This window comes from Mesoplodon mirus (genome assembly GCF_964341445.2).
Source record: "Mesoplodon mirus genome assembly, chromosome: 18".
Taxonomy (NCBI): Eukaryota; Metazoa; Chordata; class Mammalia; order Artiodactyla; family Ziphiidae; genus Mesoplodon; species Mesoplodon mirus.
This window is the reverse complement of record NC_138994.1, coordinates 15,645,068-15,666,414: the sequence shown is the minus strand read 5'-3', so window position 1 is coordinate 15,666,414 and position 21,347 is coordinate 15,645,068. Positions and strand designations below refer to the sequence as shown.

General features: G+C 49.6%; 1 protein-coding gene across 2 annotated transcripts in view; it reads right to left on the bottom strand.

Moving 5' to 3' along the window:
* Positions 1–1,904: 1,904 nt before the first annotated feature.
* Positions 1,905–21,347, bottom strand: part of CYTH1 (cytohesin 1) — an 80,389-nt gene continuing 60,946 nt past the window's right edge. For both annotated transcript variants that reach the window (XM_082605510.1, XM_082605509.1), the window contains exons 4-13: positions 20,527–20,593; positions 20,137–20,255; positions 19,728–19,808; positions 18,753–18,865; positions 17,659–17,807; positions 17,150–17,261; positions 11,833–11,909; positions 8,486–8,557; positions 7,423–7,577; positions 1,905–3,733 (exon numbers count right to left, since the gene is read on the bottom strand). In XM_082605510.1, coding sequence (XP_082461636.1) covers positions 3,655–3,733; positions 7,423–7,577; positions 8,486–8,557; positions 11,833–11,909; positions 17,150–17,261; positions 17,659–17,807; positions 18,753–18,865; positions 19,728–19,808; positions 20,137–20,255; positions 20,527–20,593 — 1,024 coding nt within the window. In that variant the 3' untranslated portion in view covers positions 1,905–3,654. The remainder of the gene's footprint in view (positions 3,734–7,422; positions 7,578–8,485; positions 8,558–11,832; positions 11,910–17,149; positions 17,262–17,658; positions 17,808–18,752; positions 18,866–19,727; positions 19,809–20,136; positions 20,256–20,526; positions 20,594–21,347) is intronic.

The following is a 21,347-nucleotide window of genomic DNA, read 5'->3' as shown; positions in this document are numbered from 1 at the left end:
GAAAATGCAGAAACAGGAAAATAGTCAAACAAGACAAAATAATAATAGTTCAACCATTAAACAAAATCAAGGACCTTTAGTTCCTCCTTAAGGGCTATGGATAATATTCTGATCCATATCCTTTGAGCTGCTTTGCAGATATTGAAACCCCAGCCAGGAGGAAGAAGTTAACTACACGATGACCAGGCTGTAGCCATGAGACGTAAGCTGCTCCATCTTGCACAAGTCCAAGAACTGGCCTCAAGGAAACGGGAACAAACTGACCCTGGAGTCGAAGATGAACTGTACTTAAAAGAATCAAGATGACACTGATCAGACCTCCGCGTGAGCTGACTGTGCTGTTCTGCATATGGCCCCCCAACCCCGCCTTTGAACCCCTGAAACTCCCCTTTAAAAGCTCTTGCCCCCAGTCAAGGGGGAATTGGTTCTTTGGGACATGAGTCCACCTTCTCTGCAGGATTGCCAGCTTCCTCGATAAAGCTAATATCTTTCCTTTTACCCAACGTTTGTCTCTCAACGTTGGATTCTTAAACGATGAGCAGCCAAACCTCAGTTTGGTAACAGAAGGAATCAGGGTGGTTGTTTAAGGCAGTGGTTCTCAAACATTACTGGGCACCAGAAGCACCTGGAGAACTGTGTCAGGCCCCAGCACAAGAGGTTCTAATTCAGTCAGTGTGGCAGGGGCCTGAGAATGTGCATGTCTAACCCATTCCCAGATGTTGCTGAAGATGCTGATCAGGGAACCACACTTTGAGAACCAGTAAAACCATGGGAAGTGATGGCATTTGTTCACTGCTATTGTTCTAAAACTGAGATGTAATTCACTTATCATAAAATTCACCCTTTTAAAGTGTACAATTCAGTGGGATTTAGTGCATTCACAACATTGTGTAACCAACACCACTAACTCCAGAATATTTTCAACACCCCAAAAAAGAAACCCTGTAGCCATGGGCAGTCATGCCCCATTCTCCCCAACATCTCCAGCCTCTGACTACCACCCATCTACTTTCTCTCTCCATAGATTTGCCTTTCCAAGACACTGCATATGAAAATCATATAAACTGCGGGTTTTCGTGTCAGGCTTCTTTCACTCAGCATAACGTTTTCAGGGTTCAGCCATGTCACAGCACGAATCTGTACTTCATTCCTTTTTGTAGCTGCATGATACTCCCTCGTATGAACAGACGAAAGGTTGTTCATCCATTCATCAGTTGATGAACATTTAGATTGTTTCCACCTTTTGGCTGTTGTGAATCATGTTGCTATAAACAGTCGTGTGCAAGTTTTTGTGTGGACATGCTTTCAATTCTCTTGGGCATATACCTTGGAATGGAATTGCTGGATCACATGATAACTCTACATTGCACGTTCTGATGAACCACCAGCCGAGGGGACAGGCTAAGGCTTGTCCATCTCCTTACCCTGAGATGCTATGCTGAATGTCTTCTCAACTTTTGAGCTCTACCTCACTGGGACTCTTCCCTGGCGTTATGTAGGCACATCTGGAAAATGAAATAATACTAAGAATGTATTATAAAGGCTGAAGGCACATTTCTTGATCTTAATTTAAAGTTGATGTCTGACATTTGTTTCTTCTTCCAAAAAGGGCGGGGGGGTGGGGAATGACTATGCTAATGATCATTTTTGCTCCGCTCTCCTTAACGGAAGACAGAACCATGCTCGCCACTTCCGATCTTTATCATCACTAGACTTAAGACGAGAGGTTCAAGTGACATGTGCTCCCGCGGAAGTGCACCTGACAAGCACGACCTTCCTTCTCAGGGCCCCTCTGGGCATGAAGCAACGCCACAGGCAACAAAGTGGTTTGGGCAGATGTGGAGTTTATTTGCTGCAGTTCCTTGGCGCTAGTTTACAATGCAAAAAAAACCAGACAAACAGAAAACGATTGGAATAATTATAATTTTTTTAAAAACCCTGTCAACAACTTTCAGTCATTTCTTTATATTTTGACAAAACTTTTTTTTTAAAACAAATACAAAATAATCTAAAAGGAGAAAAACTATACATGGATTATTTACACCTCTGATAAATAGACTAATACTGATCCAGGTGCCTCTCTGTCTAAGTAATATTCGTGAGAACCAGGGCCAGGGACTCAGATAGCCAGAGGGGCTCCAGCACCGGCACAGACCCCCTGGACCTCGGCTGGCACCATCCTGGTTCTCCCGCCCAGAAATTTCAGGTTCCCAGCCTGGACCCTCTTCTGCCACCTTCACAAGCTCTGGCATTAAAACGCCTGAAGCCACTCCGGGGAGGACCTACATGAAGGGGGGACCCCCAGAAAGTGACCCCACCACTCCCCTTTACAAAAGCTATTTCCAGAGATGTGAGCCTGCCCGGAAGGTGTCAGAGGAGCCAGGGCACACTGGTGCTGCAATGGCCCAGCCAGCCCTGCTCTGCCTGGACTGGGCGCCGGGCCCCGGACGAGAGTCCCTGAGAGAACAGCAGGAGAGCGGCGGCCACGGCTCCTTCAGGCCACGCGTTAGGAGGGCAAGGCCGACTCCAGCGGGAGGCCGACCACTCCCCCTCCGGCTCCCCCCACCCGCCCCTGCCGCGCAGATGAAGGCCCGCTCCTCTCCAAGGGCCAGCACGACACGCACGGTGTAGTCCAGGTGAAGGCCAGTTCGGAGGCAGAAAAGGCTGAAGCCCTAAGGTGATCGGGTCAGACCTGCTCCCTCCTCTAAAACGAGGAATGGAGTTCAGGGGCAGGAGGAAGAAAAACCAAATAACAAACAGGTTATCCCGGAATCTCTGATGGGACTACCTTCCTCACAGTTTTGGTTATTAGGTACGTAGCTCAAGGAAAAATGCTGACTATTTTAAAGCCCGACAAGAATGAATCCTGAAAAGAGAAACAACAGCGCAGGCGGGGGGCGGGTTCCCTTCTCCCCGCAGTGCTCCCCAGGCACCTGGAAGGAAAAGCATCAGCTGGAGTGGCTGGTGCTGCCCTGCAGGCCCCGAGTCTGTCCTCGCCGCGCGGCCCCCTCCCCCCTCGCCACCCCCTCCCTTGCCCAGATGAGGCCCCAGAAGCGTGGGGAGGGGGCCCGCCCGGCCCCTGCCCCTGCCCGGGCTGACACGCACAGCGGCGGCCCAGGGAGCTTCTTCTCTAGGGAGAAGCTTCCCAAAGCAGACAGGCAGAATGCCTGGACAGCTCTACCTTCTCTTTCTCTTTCTTTAAAAAACAAAAATATATCTTTATAGCATGTGGCTTCTCTTCCATTCCACTTTTTTTCTTAACATAAAATAAGATATGGGTACACATATTTATGGTGCAGGGTTGAAGGCTTCTTCCCAGGGAATAACCGAGAGGTAAATGGTCGGCTCCGAGCTCTGCTATCAGACCTGTTGAGTGGAGACTGGCGGGGAGGCAGCATGGCTGACAGGAGCTCTGTTCTTTTTAGACAGAAAGGCTCCAAACCCAAGCGTGAAGGCATCAGGCCCCCTTCTCCAAGGGCAACTGCCTACCCTTCTCCCACTTAAAAAAATTAGCAAAAGCTGAAGCTAGTCTCTAGGAACTCAGGACGATGCCTGGCAAGACGCTCCCACTGCACGGGAGGCAGGGAGGCTGCACCGGGCCTCACTCGCCGGGCCTCACTCGCCGGGCACACCAGCCCTGATGGCTGCGCAGACTCAATGTCTTTTCGTGGAAGAGACCTTCTTCTTGCGCGCGGCTAGCATCTCGTAGAAAGGGTCCCTGCTGATGGCGGCCCTGCAACACAGAAAAGGGGAGAAAGCAGAGGAGACTGAGGAACAGGACCAGGAGACACTACCCCAGGCAGGGGCTTCCTAGCAGCAGCCGTGCCCCTGACCCCCTCCCTGCTCGACCGTCCCTTTAAAGGCCACGTCACGGCATCAACCTTCACTGTGTACACATGTGGCGTAAAAGACAAGTTTTGAGGGAGACACGTGGCACAGGCGACAAGATCACTGTGGGGTGCTTACTGCCTGTTTCAACCAAGTAATCAATTTAAGTTTAGGAATCTTCTATGCCCTCACAGCTGTGCCCTAACGCAGCAAAACAAGCGCAGTGCTTTAGTTCCGTCATGACAGTGGCATTTGTCTGGAGCAGTAACCACCACACAACCCCGTGTGTCCCCTGGCACGTGGTGCATCTGATTGGTGGCCACCGTCTGTACCAAGCAACTTCTGAGTCCCCAAGAGCACCAGCTCGACAGCCAAGACCCATCACTGGGCAGTCAGGGCCCAGGCAAGCGGCCAGCAGCCTGCTCTGTGTGCACAGCCTGGTGGGGAGGGAGGCCAAGCAGCCCCTGCACTGGCCCCAGAGACAGCAGCACAGGTGATGATGGCAGGCCTCAGCCACCCGCCGTCCCTCTGTATTTGTCACTCTCCACTTTCAAGCAAGGTGTGATCCACGTTTTGAAGTTTAATTTGCTTTTCCTGAGAAGCAGTATTCCAGGTGCCAACTAGCTTCTGGGCCAGTCACAAGCCCACGTGACTGTGGACCGCACTTAACCAGGTGCACGATGGCTCCTGAGGGCTGACCGGGCCCCGTTCACAGAGAGGATGTGTCCGTGCGAAACAGCACCTCAGCTCCGGGGGAGGCAGGGGCCGAACAGGGCCCAGAACGCATCCCAAGGGACCCTGCCACGCAGGCATCTGACCGCTCGGAGTGCTCGGGAAGGAATCCTGCTTCCACCTTCAGAGCATTAGGGTGAGTCCACCTCCGCTTCCTGGGTGGGCCAAGCCCCCAGGGATGCCGCGGGACATCTCCAGTCCACGTGACCGGGGGCCAGGACACAGTGAAGTGCTTGGGGCTGGAAGCTCTGCCCCGGCCTTGCACATACGTGTGCTCCTTCTCCAGGCCGTCCTCACATGGTCCCTGGAGACACTCCGCCCCAGCCCTGGGAAGGCAGAGCGGAGACGACACCAGGCAGCAGAAGCTCTCCCTCAGCGGCCACCGTCGCTGCGCTGCAGGTCTGTCTGCAGAGACACACGATTCTGTATGACCGCGTGCCCAGAGCACCAGGACCGAGGTAGCTGGAAACTCCTGGGAAGAGCACTGATGAGAGAAAATGTGCCTGCAACTTGACCTTCTGCAAAACCTTTCCAGCAACATCGTGAAGAGCTTCCATCCTATCAGGTCCCTCCTCTGGCGCCTCTGCCCCAATGTTTTCACTGGGAGAGCGTCAGAGCCAAGGGCGGCTGGAGCTGAGTGCCGCACGTGGAGGAGGACGGCTCCCTGAGTCAGAAGGCTCGGGTCTGTGGTTCGGGACGACTCAATTCACCTCCCTGTGCCTGTGTCCTCATCTGTCACCTGGGGACAACCATCCTGCTGCACCCACCTTCCCAGGGCTCTGGGGAGGGTTAAGGGCGCTGAGCCATGGAGCTGGGACAGTGTCTGCAACTCCCACAAGGAGATGAGGCCAGCTCCGGGCAGACCCCGGGATCCACCCCTGAGGAGGCTCTGCATCCACCTCAATGGAGGGACTGGACCATTCCAAGCATGACCGTAAGGAGGGCTCGGGTTCTCTGGCTACCGAAGTACAATGACATGAAAGGCAGAAGGTACACCTGCAGACAGAGCCTTTTTGAAAGAACAATGAGTTGGGGGAGCTACACACAATCCCCTGTCAACACACGCTCTGATGCCCTAATGATCATGCAGGACAGCACACAGACCAAGAGACACAAGGGACACGGTCACCGTGCACACACAGGAAGTTGGTCCACACTAAAGAGGGCACTTCAGACTGGGCAAAATAGATTAATAAATGGTATCAGGACAATCAGCCACTCACTTGAGAAAGTAAGGTTACATCCTTTACTTCAAACCACATGCAGAGAGGATTAAAGAGTCAAGTATTTTTTTTTTAAAAAACATATGGTAAAAAAAAAAAGGGTACGGGGACATGGGTAAGGAGCTCTCCATGGCCACACGTCCCCAAGGCACCGCTACTCCTCCACGCAGACCTCAGGGTGCGCCCAGCACAGAGGACCCCTGAGCCTCATTATCGGTGGTGACACCAGAAACGCTGCGGTGCCTCATGGGCTCCACGGCACGTGGGACGGCCCCTGATGACACCACACTTCCAACAGCCGTCATCACCCAGGGATACCAGAGTCCAGGCGGCGTGCTGAGCACAGCGCTGCGCCATCTGTCTCACCCTCAGAACAGCCTTGTGCCTTAACGCCATCATCCAGAAGGGAGCGGCACCGTCCCCGGGAGTCCTCGGGGAGCCCCGCCTCTCACTGCTGTGTGGTGAGCAGGCTGGGATTCTGGGAGGAGGGCAGGCGATGCCGAGAGTCAGAGCGGGAACTCGGCCCGGGCTGGCCTGACTCCGAACCGGTGCTCTCCTGTCCCGCCCGTCTGAACCGCACAACTTTCAGAGGCTCCTTTTGTGGGAATAAACGACCTGCTCCTTGACCTCACATCACCTCGCCCCCCTTCAGCCGTTTATTCACTATTTAACCCTGGCCCAAACACTACACTTGTTTTAGTAGAGGTGCCAAAAACACCACAAAAACTAGAGCGTGCCCAGCCCCTCGGGAGCAGGCTGCGGCCCCGGTGGGAGAAGGCCCGTCACTCGGGGCGATGCAGGACCTGCAGGGCCTTGGTCGCCGGTCAGTGCGGCCTCGCTGGTCTCCAGGGGAAGCCTCGAGGCTCAGTAATGGGGACACCCTAAGGAAACGGCTGGGCCATGTCTGATGGGCGCAGCACTGGCAGGGAGAGCGAGGATGCACTCCCAGGGGCAAGACGGGTGTGGTGATGGGCAGCGGGTAGGATGGCGGGAGGGACAGGGTTCACAGAAGCCCCAGGGAGGAGTGGGGAGGAGGAGCTGCCGGGGCAGAACACCTCCCCCGTGATAAAGCGCCGTGAAACAGGTGGAGCGAGGGCCGGGAGGAGCCCTGGACCCAAGGATCCGTGTACACCTCCCTTCCCCCAGAACCGCCGCTTCCTCACAGCTCAGCAGGGAGTATGAGGCTCTGCCTCGCAACCCCGGATCACGGCCACGTGACTTTGACAAGCATTCATTACTTACCCTCTATGGGCCTCAGTCTGCCCATCTGTAAATGGGACAACAGTGTCTCACAGGATTAAGAAATTATAAAAGGGAACGGTTACAATCCCCGCTGAGCTGCCACCATGAAGACGAAACCCACTTCCTAAGACATGAAAAGGCCAGTCTGGCCAGTGGCACCTGTGCCTATAAGCCTGCCCACCTGTCCCCTCTTTGGGGCCATGAGCTGCACTTGGGAAACCTAGATGTGAGGCGTGCTCTTAAAAACGCTCAATGGTCAAGAATCCAGACACCCAGGGAAAAGTCACCGGGGAATCACAGTCAAACTACTCGCTAAGGATTCAGCACACGGGGCACAGAGGCGGGATGGGTAGCCCACAGGACAGCTGGAGCGTCGCCAGCTTCATCTGCCACCTACTTGATGCACTTGATCCAGTCCTCTTTCTCCTCAGGTGTTGGGGCTGAGATGCGGTACACCGTGTGGTTCCCCTCCACCACTCGCCCGTCAGCCTCCGTCTTACAGGCCTTAATCACTTGGTCTTTATTGTCGGGGATGTAAAGCTCAAAGCAGTTCTGAGAATTAAGAAAGAGAGGGAGAGAGTGACAAAGATCTAAGAAAGCTGCTGACCAAGAAAAAAGTTAGTTTCCCAAAAAGTAAATTTTTATGTCCAAAAAAAAAAAAAAGTGAATTTATTTCTTTATTCTCACCTTCATAAAATATAGCCAACATATGTTTTCCTTTGGAAAAGAGGAGCCTAGAAGTGGAATTCTGGAGAATGTAGATTGTATATAAATAGGTTTTATTAGCAAAGATATCGAGCAGATGATACACGTTAGTTCTACTCCTAATATATAGAAAATATGGAGCGAACTGCAGGTAACTTCATGCCTTTTAAAGCCAAGCCAGCAATACGATATTCCAAAAGAGAGGAAAGATATTTATAAGTGATCTGAAGATCATAAAATAAGTGGTCCAATCCTGAGAGCTTGATGCTGCCTTTTAAGGAAGCACAATTCTATACCTCGTGTGATATTCAGTAAATGACACTAAAGCTGATGGACAGAATGAAAGAGGTTACTTAGTCTCACCTTTGGCTTGAACTGTAAAGATAATTTTAAAAGTTAGGCTAACTTAAATTAAATCATATGAGTACTTTCGGGTTTTTTCTCAAGTACAGCTGACCCCTGAGTAAGGCGGGGGGGTGGGCGCTGACCTTCCGCACAATTAAGAATCCACGTATGACCGACAGTCGGCCTCCGTCCGTACAGCAGTGCCTCAGCACCCGCGGACTTAGCCAAGCACAGATGGCACTCTACCGTAGGAGTTACCACTGGGAACAGTCCACGTGTCAGGGGACCCACACAGCCCAACTTTGTTGTCCAAGGGTCAACTGTAAACCTCTGCAACTTCTTCCTGGATCAAACAGCTGCTATGCCCATCCCTTCTGTCCCCTCAAAACATCTCACCAAAAAATACTCACTGGTTTTTTGGAGTCTTCCACCTCCCGGATACTCAGGTTCTCTAATGGGATAATTCCACGGGGCTCCTTATCCTGCAGAAGAATTGGAGAGAGAAGACCTAACTGCTCAGTTTATGAACGCATGTCCTGTTACCTTCCTCACGGCTACTCAGCCCAGCTCCTGTGACTCCTCCACGACATGAAGTCCACAGAGCAGCTTTAAAAACAAGAATAGGGTCAAGAAATGTGTGGGTGTTGTCAACATACCACATATGAATCCCTAAGACCTAAAAGCCTTCGGAGGAGGAGCTTCCACAGATGCTCTGAAAGAGTGAGTGTGACCAGAGCTGTGGGTGGCCCTCCAGTGGGGAACATGTAAGGCCCTTTCACACAAAAATTATCCTGCTTCTTTGTCTGGCCCACCTACTCATCTTTCAAGCCTCAGTTCCAGCATCAGCAACCCCAGGAAGCTCAAGTCTCGCCCGAGGTGCCCCTGTTCTGTGCCCACAACGCCTGGACTATAGTCGTGTCGTGTGTCACTACCTTCTCACTATCTCCAGCCTCACCTCCCGCCTCCAGACTGTAGGATCCTCAAAGAGACATTGCCTGCCTGACAACTCCACCTGGACCAAAAAGCACCTAAACTCCCGTCCAGAACAGAGCCCTGCGTCCCCACACCCCCACTGGCCCTCCTCCAGGGCTTCCCATCTCAGCAAAGGACACTCCCACACCTGCCGGGCCATCAGCCTTCACCTCTTCTTCCTGATGTCCAGACAACCAATGGCCAAAGACTTTGTTCCAAGTTCAACAGTTTAACCGGGCTATGCCTTGGCACCAAGCTTCCTAGGACAGATGTTCCTAAAATACCATATGCACTCTTTCGATTTGCAGATTCAGGTTTGTTTCTCCTTTTTAGGGAAATAATCTCATAACTTGTCTTTGCATTTGCAGGTCCCAGTCATTCTGGTATTGGGATCATCCTCATCTGTCCTCTGCATCTGTTCGCTTGCCCTTAATTGTTTTAATGCTTGTCTTTCAGACACAATCTCTAAGACTGTCTCAAGCCTTTCCTCTAGGATAGTGATTACATTTCTAGCTAATCATTCCTTAAAGTTTTAACTTACGTGTTAATAAATAAGTTATAATTCTACAATTAAATAGGCATATTCTTAATATATAGTTTTGGTTCTCATTTAAGTCTGAAACTACTGGAGAGCCAGCTATTGGTGTTCTGGCCACTTCCAGAGTCTCAGGAGAGAAGCGAGTGGAGGGAGCGCCGCCCTCAGACACCCCGAGCCCCAACTCTCCCCTGGGGTGCTGGTGTCCGGCATCTCTTGGAGCTGATGCTCACCGCACGCCCCCCACGGACAGTCTTCTTACGTGAACACACACCCGGAGCTTTCACTGATATCGCAGAAAGTGAGTCCTGTTTTTCCACTTTTCTCGTCTCCCCGGTTTCTACCCTGCAGCAGACCTCACCACTCCTCCATCCAAAGGGGGAGGAGGGAAGAATTCCTACTCGGTTTACTTCTCCCAGACTTGGGCACGGGGAGGTCTGGGGCTGGTTGTGCCTGGCCACGCAGCAAGGGGCCTTCTGCTGGCTCCGGGCTGCGCCGCCACCGCGGCCCCTGCTGCCCGCTGTGAAGTGCAATGAATGAGTTCTGCCCTTTCCTTATCCGGCTGCTATGTCCCCACTTCTTTCTACTAGATTTTTCCTCTTTGTCAGGTCTTTTCTGTGTGGTTATCTCCACCTACCATCTTAACCCTGAGGCTCCCCCCTCGGCATCTTCAGAAACGTTTTCTCTGGATTCCCACTGCCTGATAAAATGCTAGTGTGCTGCTAGACTGAATTCAGGTAATGCCACCATGGTCGGAGTCACGAAGAACCATAAGATTCTAGAATCTCACTGCATTACCACTGAGACTGTCCCGGGACTTAGGGGTGCACTGTTCAGATGTCCCGCACATGGTTCATATTAACCCAGAGACCAGTGAAAAAGATTTAAACAAGATTTTAAAGATGTCACCAATCTAGAAAAAAAGGTTAACACATGGGGCGGGGGGACAGGGGCAAAACAGAAAGAAATTTACCAAGCTGTTCACAGTGGTACTTTGGGGGGTGAAAAAAAAAATCTATCTTTGTACTGTTTTGGGTATTTGAAATACAGTACTCTCATAATTGAAAGGATTTTAATAACAGAAAAGCAAAGCCAGTTGCAGAACTTACGTGGTGTGAGTTTAGCCCCCATAACACACAAAATCCTGGTCGGCATTCCCTTGGAAATTGCTGAGTGACTGAATTATGAGCTGACACTGTCACGACTCTCACTCCCCACGTGAGAAGCCACATCCGCACGACTTCTGCAAGCTGAAGAACCACAGTGTGGAACACAGTGGAAACCCGCTTCACCCCCAAGCTGCGAAGGGCCAGGCGTGGACCTGCATCCTGGCTCCTACCATGCTTCACACAAACACTGCCGGGACTCTCATCCCATCTTGCTCTATGCCTTCATTATAAAGGATACTTCTAAACCTTCGTTTCCTCAGGAGGATCTCAACTGCCCTAATTTATTTAAGACACATTCCAGTGCTGCCAGTGGTATATGGTTTGCTCTTCCGATGACCAGGGAACAGGGCAGAAACAAGGGCCTCCAGCTGTGGGGAGCCCGTCTGAGCGGGATCCAGCCTGAGGCTACCAACCTGCTGGGCCTCCTGGGGGCTCCTGGAGGGAGCTTCGGAAAAGGTTTTACTGTACGATCTTTATTCTCATAGTATTGTATGTATTGTAATTCCATTCCCACTAAATAAAAACCAACAAAACTTTCAGTTTAAGTAAACGTCAGTTTCTTAAAACTCCAGGTAATCTCCCATTTCGTTTCACTTTCTTTTCCTCTATTACATGTTTTGCCCCTTGGCTGTGTCTTCTAAATCAAGTGCTTCAGTCTTTCTGCTACCACAGAATCACAATTACCTTCGTTTCCCTTTCTATGGGGCCACAAACTCTCTCTTGGCCATGGGTCCAAGTTCATTCTTTCTAGCTCAGCTCTACAACAGGCTCTACAACACATTTCTAATGCCGTGTATGATGTTGTCTGCCACTGTCTCCTGGCTGGGCGCATGGTGTCCCAATGGAGAAGTGGATGTCAGCTCTGAGCTACGGTTCCTGTGGCCAGACACCCCACACCACACCCGGGCCCCCCTCTTGAGATTCGTCTTAGCCCTTCCACTTCACATAAACTCTCCTGCCCCAAAGATGCAGCAGGACAAATCTGACTGTCACCCCCTGAGTCCTCCAACCCTGTCTCATTAGAGCTGTTTAAACACAAGGCCTGGTCCACCCCCGTCCCAGCTGACCAGCAGGCGCTCACCGTCGTGTATTCAAAGTAGTAAAGGCAGTTGTCAGTCAGAATGAACCAGCGTCTTTTCCAAGTCTTTACCCTGCCACCTGCAGAGCAAAGAGAGATGTGTGTTGGATAGGAATCAACCAGCCAGCACAGGCTCTGGGGGGGCTCGAAGCTCTGCCCCCAGAGAGGGTGCAGGACGAGGATGCGGGGGCAGGGCGCCAGGAAGACACTGAGACCATGGCAGATTTACATCAGTGACGAGACACAGAGCCAAAACAGAAGCACCTTTCACAGCGTGAAAGTCTGTGGGTACAAGCAGAGCAAGCAAGTTGGGTGGCCCCCTGGAGATGACATCAGGACAGCAGATGAGAGCACGGGCTGGGGAGGGAGCTGGGACAGTGATGGACCAGAGAAGCGTCAGCAGAAGCCTATGGATGCAGTGGAAATGGGGGAACACAAGAGGAGGGGAGAGGGTCAGCCCCCTGGCTATGCTACACTGCTGGTCCACCAGCCCAGGGCTTTATCAGAACAGGACAGGAGGAGGAACCAGGAAGTAAGACATTTTAATCCCCTCACAATCAAATCCAGTTTTCCTGGAACATGGAACCCAAGTTCCTTCGGTTTCACCTTCTACTCCACCTTCCTGACTGTAGTGCGTTTCTACGCTGGCTTTTTAGGTTTCTGGGCCAGTGTCCTAAATTCCCCCAGAGTCCTGGGTGGGACAAAGCAGTATCCCTGGATCAGGGAAGAATCCACTGGTAAGCAGAGGTCCCTATTCAATTCTGGACTTCTCACCGGCATCTTGAAACAAAAATAACTGGAGGAGGAGGCCACAGGCGAAGTGAGCTCTCACGGGTGGCTGTGAGCTGTTGAAGGTTCCCTTAGTCCTTCTCAATATTTCTCAGTAAGAAGAAACGCCAGGGTCATGAAGTTATCCCAAGATGACACAAAGGAAGGGAAACTTCACTATGGCCTCGGTGAGTGAAGGCACATCCTGCTCTCAATCTGACCGTGAGCAAAGCCTTTCTTCTCCTCGACTTACACCGGGTCCAGGGAAAGCTTTCTGAACATGAACCATATGAAAGGCCGTCATGTGGTGAGACACACACAGCATTTCATAAACACTTCTTACTGCCCTGGACAGGATACGCTCTTTTGCTGACTTAACCTACAGAGAACATCACTTCTCCAATCCTCATAAAGAACAAGGACCACGGGGTGTAGATTTAGTGACCCCAGTCACGCTTCCTTGCTTGCCCCTCACCACAAACAGCTGAGCACAGGGTTTAGAGGGAGTATCTCCAGCTGCCAGGACGTGGCTGTGAGATCATGCCAGGTTTCCTCAAAGGATCCGACTGCTGGAGCAACGCAAATCCTGTCATGGAAATGAAGTGTCCAGCGTTGGTCCTGGTAGCAGTTTTAAGGACAACTGGACTTTCGGGCCCCTTGCATGGCTCTGCTTGGATGCCCGACCTCTGAGAGGTTAAGCGGCTGATCATGAATTGCTGAGGTTCTCAATGGTCTCAATGGCACCACCTCACGGAAGGAGTTTGGTCCTGAGCCAGCACGCGCTATGCCCCCACCCGCACCCCTGCCGCTGTCAAGCGAAGACCGACTCAACTCTCTGCCCACAGCAACTGTCGGCTTCTGTGAGCACGTGCCTCTGGCCCCTAAGGCCCTAGGGCATGAATCAAGAAAACCATGGATGGAAATACGACATGCGTGAGGAAATGGGAAAGGCTGGGCAGAACCGAAATAAATCAGGAGGAGAAAGAACACAAGGAATATACTTAGAACTGGAGCCGACTTGTTATAAAAAGGAAACCCCCTTCCCCGTTTCAGAACCCGAGGAAGCAGCTCTCCTGCCTCTTGGGCCTTCATCCCCACACGGGGCTCAGCACACAGGACACCTCAACCCATGCCCACTGCCATGCGCTCCCCTCACAGGACCACACCGGGGGCACTTGGGGCTCAGGAGGTCGTGGAAGAGGGGTCAGATGTCACAAGGAAGAAGATGGGAGGAAATCTAGGACAAAAAGCAAAGCCGGACAAATCCTCTCCCTGGTGATGAAAGCTTGGCTATTTCATTTCCCGACAACCTGCTGCATTAGCGAGACCCCTACCATGAAGCATCACGCGGTCCCAGGGACACATTTCATGTTGAAAGGGAAACAGACATGAAACAAGCAGACAGACCGATGCGCGCACCTAGGACAGTCCCTGAGGAACTCACAGGACCACCTCCCAGCCTGCGGGCCTCTACCCCGTAGATGTAAAGGCCAGACGCTGGCTCCCCCGGAGCTGGGTGGGAACCACCTGACAAGGCCCGGAAACGTTTCATAAATGTCATTGTTGGGGCCGTTCTTTCCCTTGAGGCTCTGCTCAAGTGAGGCTGAAGCAGACACCTGAGGACTTCCTCATCTAGAAAACATGCTTCCCTGAATCAGCAAGTGGGGAGCAGATACCAACGACATAACTACGAGGCCAATTTGGGGGTTTGAACGATGACTCATTGAAAAAGAGGAGGGAGAAAAACAAAACAAAACATAAAAAACAGAGCCGAGGTTGTAATGCCCTCCCCTAAAACACAGGAGATTAAACAGAAGGACTTCTAGAAGGGATTGGGAGGTTTTATCTTTTTTAACTTTACCTGGCCTCATTCTGAGTTTCAGAAACACCATTTCCCTTTTTCACGCAAAGGCAAATGTCCTATGTTGTCTAATTTACTTCTTTTCCTACTTTGCTTCTCTGGTCACGGCACATGTGCGTGAGCACACGGCTGCGGGAATCACAACCTCCTCCTCCTCCTCTCCTCCACTTCAGAAATCTCTGAAGTTCCTGAGTGTCAATTTGAGTCAGTAATATAGCATACGCCTGGCCAATAATTCCGAGAGACAATTCAGTGACTACTTTGTCTGCGTTTACAAATCCACTCTTAGTGTGTTTTCTTGCACTGCTGCACTCAGGAAAGTCCAAATTGTCCCACATCTGGGTGCCCAGCTGTTGGATGCACTATGCACTACCCCTCCAAGGGAAGCATGAAAATCACTCCGCACCCCCAATCCTGACCAGTTCCCTAGGGACTGTACGGTAAGTTAGAAGCAGCATTAACACTACCACCAGCGATTTAAAACAAAATAATCAAAAATAACAAAATAAGAAAACGCTGCAGCGATTACAGTGGCCTGCGCAGAGCGAGCGAGCAGGTTGAGGGGATTACATACCTCCTGGAGTTTGGGGCAAGGAAAAGGAGAGCCAAAATCATGGAAACATACAAATGAGGGAGAAAAGAAAATTAAAACAAAGAAATTAAACCCGACTCCTTAACCTTAAGGTGCACTGTATTAGTCATTCATGTCTGCCCTGTGGGGACGGGACGTAAAGACAGGAACAGGGCAAATGCCACTGTCCGGCGTGTGAATGAGGGGCTGGCCTCATCTGCCACATCCCATCTGGTAAAGACAAGATCTGAGGCACCACCAAAATCCTGGCCTCCAAGATGCCACAAATCAGCTCTCACCAAGCTGACGTTTATTAGTGTATCCTGAATCCAGAGCAAAGACGGTGAAGATTACTTTGGGAAAATTAAATGTCTCTCTTCGGATGGCTACCTCTTTTTAAAGTGTGTGTAAAAATGCTCACACACAAGCCTGTGAATACATATGTACATACGTGTATACACAAGAATACACAATCTTATGGTTATATGCATACACAGACATATACACACAATTGCAGACGGCTGGAAGGCCTGCCTTCTGTGGCACACACATACGAAGGGGTGATTTGAAGTGTGCTACAATGAAAACACAATGTGAAGAGTTTAGGAGGGTTTGGTGGAGGTCTGGAAAAAGTAATGCAATGACCTAAAAACGAGTCTCACATTTAGTTAAATGTTTTTCTTTTTAAAAAATATGGGATGCCTCATGAATTTACATGTCATCCTGGTGTAAGAACCAAGATAATCTTCGTACTGTTCTAATTTTACTATCCGGGCTGTCAAAGCTAACACTTAGTATTAGCATTTAAACAAATTTCACTGGAGGGGGAAGCAAATCCAAACCTGGATGCACTTTTAAATTTTCCAGCAGGTTTCCTTTTAACTCTAGCCACTTGGCAATAAAGATGCAGAGCAGAGTGGCCACCTCTGGGGTGAGTCATTTTAGAGCCTTAACTTCGAAGATTCTACTGGCTTAAAGATACATGAAATGTTGACAAATTCAAGAGACATTTAAAACTCCGACCAGTGAGGTGGTGCTTAAGGAGAATTTATGAACTAAGTCGTTATGTATAAACACGAGGACTTAGGATATGCTTTTAAAAGGGAATACAAATCCTACTGCCATCTGAACTAGTCAGAAATTGAAGATCTCATTTCAGTGCTTCCCAGATGTGTCAATAATGGCATAGAGTGTAAGGACTTCTAACCTCACTGGGACCAGGAGCTGAAATGGTAGAGGAGGATCATTCTAATGACACCTCCTGATAATGCAGGAACCCACACATCAAAAGGCCAAGGCAGAAGAAAACAGAGGAAAGTACTCTCTCAGTGGCCAAAAAATTAACATCGTTACGTCCGGGGGCTCTCTCTGCATTCTGAAACGGTTAATGAAATAATCACATGTGCATATGAATGTGCATAAAAACCTTCCATTTGGTTACTTTGTCACCTTCATGGCAAGGCATGACCACAAATCTCAGCAATACAAGCTCACTTTTGGCAGAGGGAAGAGGAATAATTTTTAATTTTTCTGAATGAACAAAATCATTAATGTGGCTGATTTGTATTGGAAAGGAGGGGGGAAAAAAAAACCAGCGCCCAAGAATGAGTAAGAGTGCCGTGGATTGCGCTGCAGCCAGGGCCTTGGGTTTGCCATGCACGCTGCCTATGGGGAGCCAGATGCAGAAGGAAGTGATGATGCACCGGGGTGGGGGAGGCGGGAGCACCGGATACAAACTCGTGATGGGAAGTAGAGAGAAGGGCACAGCTGGCCGCCCTCCCAGTGGTCCGGGGGTCCGGGAAGGGAAAAGGACCAGGTCCTCCAGGAACTGCCCCAGAGAGAAAATGTGGAGCGCAAACACATGTCGGCAATATTTATGCGGGCAAGCCTATCCCCAGGAGTCTCTGTGCGTCCCATGGGGCACTAGCCGTGCATTCACTTCCTTTCTGGAGGCGATCTTGTTAGAACAGTACGAATTCATACCAAAGTCTCTCCTTAGAGCCTCCTGCGCCAACCCCCTTTTCCCCACAGTGCAGGCGCGGGTGGGCGAGCGTGCGCACACACGTCCTTTCTTTCTAAGTTTCTGCGTTAGGAGCCCAAACCCAGAGGGCATCACTTACCGAGCTTCAATAGCCAGCCTTCTCGGTCTGGGTTGAAGAAAGTGTGAGTAAGGTCATTCCCATCATCTTCTGGGATTTTAAAGGGTTCGTTTTTTATGCTCTCATACAGATTCTGGGATAAAAGATGACACTGCATGTCTCTGATCCTAGAAATACCTCTCCTCCCGCCCTTTCCCACCATTCATTTAATAAGTGTCACTGTGTGCCACACACTGGTGGCATGGAGAACATCTCTCCCTTTAGGGGCTCACAGAGACAAGGGAAATAAGACGCCTAATGGACAATTAAGAAAGAAAAGAGATCAGCCCGACTTCCATTCGAGCCTTTAGTTTCAGATTTATAAACCACTTTCCCCCACTGACTCCTCACTGGGCCTCACTACCAATTTCTTAATGAAATTCACATAATTATGTGTATGGTCCGAGTAGACACTGGATGATCCCATGTCCCTCCCATCCCCTCTACCAGCGCCGCCCAGGACCACAGTCTTGAATCAGCGCCAAACTCACCCGGAGCAGCTCCTCGGGCAGGTCTCCCCCGTCGTTGATGCCTCGATTCATGGCGATGAACCTCTCCACGGTGGGCTTGTCTTTGACATTGGGGTTATGCAGGCTGGTGTTCAACATGATGATGGCAAATGAGAGGACATAACAAGTGTCTAAAAGAGAAAAGCAAAATCTGATCGGAAACATCCCACCCAAAAGAACATGAAACTCCGGATGAGACAGAGAATAAAAAGCAGTGCTCTCAGGGCTTCCCCGGTGGTGCAGTGGTTGAGAGTCCGCCAGCCAATGCAGGGGACACGGGTTCGTGCCCCGGTCCAGGAAGATCCCACATGCCACGGAGCGGCTGGGCCCATGAGCCATGGCCGCTGAGCCTGCGCGTCCGGAGCCCGTACTCCGCAACGGGAGAGGCCACAACAGTGAGAGGCCCGCGTACCACAAAAAAAAAAGAAAAAAAAAGCAGTGCTCTCAAAAGAATGGGCAAAATCCACGCGCCTGGGTATGCTCTAACTGAAAGGTTATATACTGCTCACTGAAAAGAGCAAGGCACGGGAAAGAACATAAAGCATTCAAGACTTAAAGACGTTTATTTCTTCAGATTGTAAAAGAAGAACACATACACCATAGAAAACCAGAAAAGTACAACGTATAAGAAAGAAGATATAAACTACCTATAATCTCACCACCTAGTAATAACTTATTTTGCTTTCTTACATAAATGTGCCTATGTGTAAGGTATCACAAATGTATCTCACAGATACAGACTGTAACACAATCAGAATGAAAAGAGATACATAGTTTTGAAGTCTGCTTTTTGGCTAATCTTATTAGCATTTTTCCATGTCAATAAAGCCTCTTTTTAAAAACATGATTTTTAATAGTTGCATGCTTCATAATTCAGAGGTACCCTAACTTACATTCTTACTACCTTACTGTTAGAATTTGGATAGTTTTCAACCTTTTACTATTATAAATACCATTTAAAGCAACGTTCTTAGGCAAGAACCTAAGCCCTTTTGTTTTAGAAATGACCTAGTACCTAGAAGAGAACCTGGCAGGCACTGCCGACCACAGGGGAGGACGCCCCCCACCCCGCTCACCTGTGGACTGGAACACCCCGTGGTTGCACTGACAGTAACGCTGGGCAAACGCCTCCATCATCCGGTCAATCTTCTGGGCCTCTCCCGGCAGCCGGAAGCTCCACAGGAACTGCCTAGGAGGTGACGACAGGGTGAGTTATGGGACTTGGGGAGATCATTTGTTTCTCCGTGAATGATGTCTGCGGCAAAGGGAGACGTGGGGGACTTCAGCCTTCTGGCAAGTAACTCTGAACAGATGCAGACTAACTACTCCACATCACCGTCCTCTCGATCGGAGAGAATGTATTTAGAAAACAATTAAGATTTTCCTATTCAAAAGAATGGTCCTCCTCCTCGTACTGATACACAAGACTGAAATATAGATAATGCTCATTTTAAACGAACTTCACTTTCCAGAAAAAAAGATGATATAGCAGGAAAAGCGATTTTCCATCAAAGCATTCATGACTGATCCCTTTAAGTCAAAGAAAGACCTGTGGTCAACAGATTTAATTCTGGATTATTTTCATCAATCTAAATGACAACACAAAAGACGATATTATTTACACTAATGGCAGTGAAAATACCAAATGACAATTTCTCAAAAGACACAGGTAATAGATTTAGCAAAAAAATTAATGTTGAGTTTTTTCCTTCTAAAATGAAGGGCACACTATCTACTTCCTATTCTAGGGCAGGAAATTAAAGGGTTTTCTAAAGCGAAATTGGGAAAGATTCAAAGTGTAAATATTCATCAATTTCCAAAATGTTAAATGAAAGACCTGAGGAACAGTTTTGCAAAATTTGCTTTCAATTTAATTCCCTTTAACCATCCAATCATTTCAATCATAGGCCAATAGACTACTTTCCTTTAAGATGCTTCTAGATACTCAAATAACTGCCAAAGGTAAATTTCATTAAAATGCCACACAGGGCAGACGCATAACCAAAGACCCGCCTCCCGCTCCACAACCTGCTAGCTGTGAACACACTCACCGTAAGGCCTGGACGAGGTTGAGATCGGTGAACTCATGTAGCTCCACAAACGCATGAAGAACCTGGATGTTAAACTCATCTCTAGCAAGAGAAACAAAAGATACGGGGCGGTGGGCGGGGGGGAGAGCAGAAGTCAGACACTGATGCTGAGAATCCAAGGTCATCCCGACCCCCGACCAGGCCGCCTCCCACACTGAGCGCTGCGGCCCCGTGGCCGGGGCGGGGAGACAGCCATCTACCTGCAGCTCTCTGTCTGCTATCTGAACACAGGAGGAGTCCTTCCGCCCCCAAGCACGCCAGCTGCTGTTCCCCAGCACCCCTCGGGACAAAGCTCGGAGCATCATGGAGTCTGTTTCTCTAGGTAACTAACTGCTGACCAACCTACCACAGGTGTCTCCGGAGGCCTTACCTCTCCCCCAGGTAGTCACCGATGGCTGTTTTGTTGAGCCCTTCACCTTTATACAAGAACTGGGCAATGTCTTCACAAGTGTTCTTCAGCAGATCATTCTCTATTAAGAATTGGATCCCCTGGAAAGACAGCAAAGATGCCAATGGTGCCTTAGACCCCAGGAAGGTTCAGAAAGGAGACAAGGGTGCAGGAAGAACGGGTATGGGTGCTCTGGACACAGAGGAAGTATCTACTAAGTAATTCCAAGTTCTGCAGGAAGCAGGGCTCTCAACATGAGCTGCATTCTACAAACAGGCAGGTAAGCTGTCTTAGTGCCCCTGGGTTCCAGCTGACACCGTGGAAACCGCCACCTTACAGACTATGGGCTCTGGCTGCTGCCTTTCCACTTACTTTTTTAGGATCCATGTTGAATTTTTTCCTGCCCATGGCTACCTGTTTGTTCCTCTGCATGTTTTTCCTGTAAAACAACCACCACAGCCATTTCAGTACTCCAGGTATTCGAGAATTTCTGAAAGACTGATATGACCCCCACACGCATCCACTGATTTGCAGGGATTTCTGAGATTTATCCAGAAAAGCACAGGCACACTTAGGTCCAACTATGGAAGGACACTGAAATCCTGACCCTGGCCCCAGGCTCATTTGTTCCTTCTACCGTAGTGGGTTTCTTTTTTTAACATGATTTTTTAAAACTTTATTGAGGTATAGTTTACATATCATATAACATACCCATTTTGAGTGTACATCTGAATGATGTTTAGTAAGTTTACTGAGTTGTGCAACTATCACTATAATCCAGTTTTAGAGCATTTTCAAAACCCCAGAAGTGTATGCTACATAAGTTAATAGGTTATTGCCTCAATCTGTTCGTCCATTCATCTGCTGGTAGACATTTAAAGCTAATTCCAGTTCTTGGTTATTTTAAATAAGAATGCTGTAGATATCCTCGTGCATGGGGGCACGCTCTCATTTCTCTTGAGTAACTACCTGGGAGCTGAATTGCTGGGCACAGCGTGGATATATGGTCAACATTAGGAGAAACTGCCATCCCGTTTTACCCAGTGTTTACACTGCTTACTCTCACCAGCTCTCGGCAACTCGAGATGCCACCTGTCTGTTTAATGCCAGCCGTCCTAGCAGGTGTGACGCAGCATCTCCTTATGACTAAAGATACTGAGCATTTTTCATGTGTCTATTATACATATAAAAGT